Genomic DNA, 7026 nt, shown 5'->3' on the forward strand with positions numbered 1-7026 from the left:
AAAACGTAGTTGAAGTTACACCCATAGTTTCTTCCATATAGCCTAAATAATATGTTATTTCCAAAATATAAAGAAGTTGGATCTTCTCAGTGTGACAAAGTTGTTCTTGAATATAGTTGACAAAAAAATCAAACTTTTAGAGCCTGCGATGAATGGGCTGAACAGACAGTGGGAAACTCCTGAAATGATGAGTAGTGTTTTGTTTTCCTCACTACATTCACTTTGTAAGTCAAATAATTGTCAACATTTATTTTGAAACTTGGAGAAAAGTAACTCAGGTTTAGTATTTTAAACTGGCCTTGTAAACCTTGATATGTATAGGTGACTAACAGAAGATTTTGCCTGGAGGCTTTTTCCCCCCTACAGTTTTACATATTTTTGTTTTTACAAGTTGACAAATTTGCCTAGTCTGTGTGATATGAAAGGTTTCTTTGGAGGAAAAGCCATTTAAAACGAACAACCCAAACGCCTGCAGCACACAGCTGCCAAGGAGCTGGTACTAAACGTATGTACTCAACACGACCTTGCTACAAAAGCTGGCTCTCTTCCATTACTTTTTTATTGAGATCCTCTGCAAACATTGTCCCAAGTGCTGGATACCGTTGTGATTCAGAAAGATATGGAAATGCAACTGATTAAATAGATGATGGAGATCAATCAGCCAAAGGAGAAGTGGAAGGCAGAAGTCACCTGCAGATGATCTTACAGAATGAGCATACACATCGTACTTGAACTTGTGAAGTTCCACTGATGTAAATGGCAACATTTTCCTATGTTAAATTAGACCCTATATCAAGTTATCATCTGGTCTTTAGTTAGGCGTTGACTTGATAAACATGCCTTGCACTTCAGAAAGGCTGAAATTTCATGTATTAGCACCGTAATTTCATATCATGTTTTTAAAAATGCATCTCTCTTTCTGGCATTTGAGGGCTGTTCAGCAGAAGTCTCTCATGCAACCTTGTTTTTAGTAGATGGAATGAAAGGTCAAAAAATGCTATATGGAGCAGGCAACGTGATTCCCTGTGTCTAGGCCCCTTGCAACATAGGCAGAAAGTGGCAGTTTTTGCTTTAGACACAGCTGACACGATCTCTGCATTGTTATGTCTCTTGTATGTGCACAGTGTGATCTAGAAAGTGAGTTATAATGGAGACAATCCCACTGCAAGGCTGATAGTAAAAGCTGTGCACAAAAAACCAGTATACTACTACATATGGCAGAGATACACTGCATTTCTAGTTGTTGTGCTTCTCAGCGTGTTCAAATGATTTCCAGATGATGAGTTTTGTTAGTATACAACGAAGGCAGGATTTTAACTTTCGTTTAAAGGCCTCAAGATAACCTGGGAGTAAAAATCCCCACATCTTAGAGCTGAAGTTGAAAAAAGAATCACTGCTCATGTGAGCAGGAGGATTCGCCCTGATGGATCAGACCACTTCAACTTAGTCTGAAACACTATTACTGGTGTTGTCAAGTAACAGAAGCTTCAGAGGAGAAGACAAATAGAACTGGTTCCAGTTAGCTGGGGCACAGGATGTTGTCCGTTGTCCGTATTTCAGGAAATAAGAAAATCTTATTTCTTACCCCATCCAGACATCTTATCATGTTGCGTTAACTGAGTATTCTAACGAAAAGTACTTATCCCCTGTATAAAACATACAGGTCACCTTCTAGAGAGGTCTAACATTGTGCTGAAGTTTTTCAAGCCTGTAAGAAAATGTCCCCATTTCTGAGGTTCTCACTGTCCAGCTTAATGCCTTACACATGCAAAGCTTCCCCAACCAGAACAGAGGTGGTGCACAGGTCTGTGGTACTTCAGACTGCTTGCTGGCACAGGCAAGCGCCTGAGTTAGAGGCTGAGTCCTCCTTTACTCAGTTTAACCCCCTATTCTCATCTACAGTACCTTTAGGTACCTTTTCACCTCCCTCCAGCTATCTCCACAGGTCCAGAAGATGGACAATTTGTTTCGTTACCCAATGGAAAACTATCAGAGAACAGCTTGGTTTTCTGCAGCCAAGAGAGCCGTGAGGTGAGCAATAGCTCAGATACGGCTTTGTGCACCCATAACCTGCGGAAATGTGTCCCCTGGACTTGAGTTTTCTATATTTATTTATGTTACCTGCTTTGCAGTCTGTTCTTATGCTGCAAGGCATGTTCTTATGCCATGAGGTCAGGACATGTAGGCATACCTGAGCCGGCATTCAGCTTGGCAAGTCAGGTTCAACCAGCAGTAAACTGCAATTAGGAACTGATACACATGGTCTGGCCAAGAAGTGTCATAAATACATCCTCTGTTGGAAATGATGGAAACTACACCCAGTCACCACATCTAAATGTGAGGTCACAGGTTTTGAAGCCTAATCCTGTGCTATTTTAAAAAACAAACAGAACTCTTGCCCTTTGTGGTAAGCCTGGTCACAAATATAATTATCCACAGTAATACAGAGCATTAAGAGTAATGTTTTATAATCAAAATACTTTTATTAGACTAGTACATGGGTTATTTCAAATCAAGAATTAAAATACAGTTGGTATTAAACTATTCTTTCAGTTCATTTCACTACTGGTGACTGACCTCAGGAGGTAATATTTATCTGAAAAAAAAAGGTTTTAAAAATATAGATGGAATTTATTTTTCCTCTTTTTATTTAGTGTGTTTTGGCAATATAATTCAAACTAGACAATTTAGCTAATAGAGCATAACACTAAGCAAAACAGAACTTAACTGGAACTAAATACAGACTGTTTTATTGATCTATTTCTGCTTCTGATGTGAAAATTATCACTACATTTATGTTTCCATTTCATTAAATATAAATATTTTTCATTAGGCTTTCTGTAAGAGCTCCATCCAAGAAAAACATCTGGAGTAGAGATACTCCAGATATCTAATCTAGTTTATTGGGTAACTGCTTCAAAGAAGACCTCTAGATAGAGAAATCCCTGCTATCTTTTCTTCTTGTATGATAGAAGAACTGTAACGCCTTTGCCCTATCTGGGCACTGGCAGTCACATCCAGCCTGGTAAAGTACTCGGCAGTGGGAAAAATATACTTGGCTGTGGCCTCCACAGACCACAGTATCACCTGAGTGTTCAGTCACAGTGGTTTTTCATAGATTCATAGATCTAAGAAAACCACTGGCCATGTGCAAAATGAAGAGCAGTCTCTTCTAGAACAAGAGACCCTTTCAACATGAAGCAGGCTCAGCACCCCACCTCAGAATGATGCAGTAGCAAGAGAACATGAGCCTCAACTTACATTAAAAAAATGGTAACCTGGCGCACATATATATCCTTCAAGCCCACAGACTTGTGAATTATTACTGTGTTATTTTCATTCTCAGCTGTATCAGAAATCTCATTGTGGCCCAAGCTGTATTACCCTGATGGTGTGCAAACAGAGCTATGCTGCAGCTCCTTTGGGATGCTGTTGTAAGCAAAGTTGTTGATTTTGTATCAGACAGTATGGTTAAAACAGATTACTTCACATACCTTATCTTTTCAGGGATCCATCACCCTTTTGGATACATTTCTATTTTTACACAATATTCCTCATAGGCTCAGTATCTCTATTATTTTCTCTCTCAGTTCTTGGCTATAAGGAATGTTATTAGCAACGCTTTGCTCATCAGCTAAACCGATGACTGTTTTCATGCTCTTCCAAATGCAAAATAAAAACCTAGGTCTCTTACTTTGTTAACAAAGGTGTGTCAAGTCAGCCCTGCTGGCTCCTGTTACATGTGGCAACTCATTGTACCCCTTGTAACTGGATCATTTTTAGCATATGCCCGTTTCCTCAAAGGTACAGGTGGGGCCTGCCTCTGTTCTCTTCACTGAGCCTGATGTCTCAAAGGTCTTGGCTAGATAACATGAAGAACCTGGACTGCTTTACCTTTTTTAAGGGACAATTGGATGAAAGGGGTTCAAACAGTATTTCCTTTTTTTCCCCCTGCCTCAATGTTGGAGCAACTTATTCTGATGCAGCCTAAACTCTACCAAATCATTTAACCCAGATGAGTAATAGCCTCCTCTAAACTGAATCTGTCAAGCTATGCAAGACTTCACTATCTTAACATAGACTCACGTCAAGTTAAACAACAAAACCTTTCTTGTATACAGGATTCCTTCTACACACATTTCCTGGTAGGCTTCTGTACTTTTTGCTGATCTTTTATTGCTGCCCACGTGCCAGACACTCTTCTGCCAGCACCTCAATATCCCTGTTCTCAAAAGATTTGTCATGGATTTATTCTAAAGTACAAAATTTGATTGCTCATGTACGGTCAGATATTCAGCTCAATGTACATATAGCAAATAGGTTTTGAAAAACACAGGTTTTCCAACAAGTGTTTATGTTTCCCTTTAGTATGTGAAAACTCTCCCATTATATAGCAAGAATACGAAGTACAGGAAAATTAAATTATTAAGATAATGATCAGGGAAAGAGAAATCTTAGTGTTTTAGAGTCATCCCCTGCATCTAGTGGAATTAGCACATACACATTAAGAAGTTGTACACAGTACCATAATACATGACATAGTTTTCCAGTTTCCCAGAAGAGAGTCATGAAAGCCTTTTACAACCAACCAGCTCATATTTTCTGCAGAGTAAATCACATGAAATACATGTAGAAACTGGAGTAAGGAGGGATTGTATAGCAGTGCCATTAAAAGAGTCAAAAAAAGCACTGATCCAGCAGTTGAATCTGGGTACTCATACACCTGAGCAAGACCAAGAACAGTTTCTCCAAGAAGTCTGATCAAAAATCTCTAATAAAATCAGACAAAATAATAATACTAGCTTTTAAGGAGCCTGACAGTACAGTAAGAAGACCAATGAAAATATACATTTCATCAATTACATTCCAACAAAAATAATAATCTGAATTACAAGTATACTGCATATCTGCATAAGCACCAAGAAAATATAAAGTAAAAACTTATCTGTCAAGTCCCTCTGATAAATGGTCCCCTACACAAATGCAAATTTTTACTGTACATTTAAGTACTTTTGGCCTGAGACACAGATTCCATAAAAGAAAAGTCACTGCAAAGTCTGAAAAAAATTCTAAAACTTGAAAACCTGAAAAAACATCAAAGGTAGAGCATTTTCTAATGGTCTGACACATAATAAATTCTGTCGATAAATTCTGGGTTCAGAAATAGCAAAATTCACTCCTGAGTTCCTGAGATAAATTGCAGATGAATTGTTAAGATTTACCAGATTGTACCACACTCGCTTTCTCACCTTCTTTTACACACTGCAAACAAGGTTTGAACTGAAGCTTCTGCTAAACTTACAAGTCAGCGAAGTGTGTGAAAGTTCAAAACATTCAAATTTTCTTCTCCACTATAAAAACAAGAGACTGGCAACTTAGGTCAGAGACAGATAGGCTTTAGCCAGTCTGGCAAAATAGTTTCCAGACAGAGGCAGTTGTTTTAAATCAACTGCACCTGCACCTTTTAAATTAATCTAACTCTTTGTTTCTATCCTGTTTTCACAGACAAATATGCTCTTATTCATTCACCTGCTGTTTAAGAAGCATACCCTACATGAGTTCAAAATCCTAGAGTCAAATTTTTTTAAGAGCGCGAGTCATCTAACAGCTCAGCAGATCTCTCTCTGATTGTAGGCTGGAGCCGTCAATGTGCTTCATTACTGCTAGCCATATGGTCAGTTCCTAATTTAGCGTTAATTTTGTGCTCCATCTTCTGTAAAACTGCTGGAAGATCCAGAACAGAAGAAATAATATAATGAGGTACTGGGGAGGTATCTACCGGGGTAGTCATTGATTTGTTTAACCAGACAGTTGCTTTCAAGCCAGCGTTCAAGCCTCCTTGAATATCTGTATCTAGAGAGTCGCCAACCATCACGCACTCCGCGGGCTGCACCCCCAGGAGATCGCAGCAGTAATGAAAGATGGATGGCGCCGGTTTCTCTTCTTTCTGCTCTCCTCCCACAACGATGGCATCGAAGTAGGGCTGGCAGGCGCAGGCTTCGATCTTCTCCCTCTGCGTCTGCCTGTCGCCGTTGGTGAGGAGGAGCAGGCGGAGCCCCTTCCGCAGCTCGGTGAGCATGCCCCGCGTGTCCTCGGGCAGCGTGAGGTGCCGGAGCCGGGTCGTTTTCCACAAGAAATAGCACTCGGCGGCCAGGTTTCGGTTCGCCTCCCCCCCGATCGTCTCCTGGATCGCCTCCTCCCAGTGCGAAATCCGCAGGTCGGTGATGCACATCTTGGCGGGGTCGTGACACTCCTTGAGCAGCTTGGCCTGCACCTTCTCGCAAATGACACGGGCCTCCCCCTCGCCGTAGTGGTGCTTGGACTGCAGGGCCTTTATCACCTTGAACAGACAAGCGGCCGGCGTGGCTGCGCTAGGCGCACGGAGCCCGCCGCCACGCACGCCCCCGCCACCCCCCCCGCCGCGCCGCGCCCCTTCACGGCCTCGGAGGGGCCCCGGGGTGCCCGCCGGTGCTGGGCAGGCGCCACCCCCACCCCGTGAGGAGAGAGGGGCAGTACCTCCTCGATGGCGCGCCGCCCCGCCGCCGCCGTGTCGACCAGCGTGTTGTCCAAGTCGAAGAACACCGCCTTGACGCCGTGCAGCCCCATGGCGCCGCCTCTCGCGAGGGCCGCCCCGCTCTGCGGGCCAAGCCGCCGGGGCGGAGGGGAGCGCGCCGGAGCCGCCGGGCCACAGCGGGGCACAGCGTGGCGGGGGTGGCCGGGCCTCTGCTCCGCCCCTCGCCGCCGCCGGGCGGGGCCTGGCCGCCCGTGAGGGACGCAGCGGCGGGGAAGCGGGAAAAGGGGAGGGAGCGGCCGCCCGTGAGGGAGGCAGGGGCGGGGGGGTGGGAAGGGAGCGACCGCCTGGTCCTGCTGCCGTAAAGCGCCATTCGCGGGGGCGTCAGGGCTGCGGCGGGAGCCCCGGGAGAAGGGGGCTGAAATCGGGTAGCGCCCCGGAGCGGGGCTGTGAAGGAGATCCCGCCGGGGTCCCTGGGGGAGTGCCCGTGTCGCGCTCGTCGCTTGCCGTGGGGC

General features: G+C 44.1%; 1 protein-coding gene across 1 annotated transcript; it reads right to left on the bottom strand.

Moving 5' to 3' along the window:
* Positions 1-2458: 2458 nt before the first annotated feature.
* NANP (N-acetylneuraminic acid phosphatase) lies at positions 2459-6915 on the bottom strand. The gene is made up of 2 exons (XM_075089296.1): positions 6517-6915; positions 2459-6340 (listed from the first exon to the last, which is right to left on the bottom strand). The coding sequence occupies exons 1-2, from the start codon at positions 6604-6606 to the stop codon at positions 5645-5647; spliced, it is 786 nt and encodes a 261-aa protein (XP_074945397.1). The 5' UTR covers positions 6607-6915; the 3' UTR covers positions 2459-5644.
* Positions 6916-7026: the final 111 nt, after the last annotated feature.

Source organism: Phalacrocorax aristotelis, chromosome 3 (assembly GCF_949628215.1).
Source record: "Phalacrocorax aristotelis chromosome 3, bGulAri2.1, whole genome shotgun sequence".
NCBI classification, from domain to species: domain Eukaryota; kingdom Metazoa; phylum Chordata; class Aves; order Suliformes; family Phalacrocoracidae; genus Phalacrocorax; species Phalacrocorax aristotelis.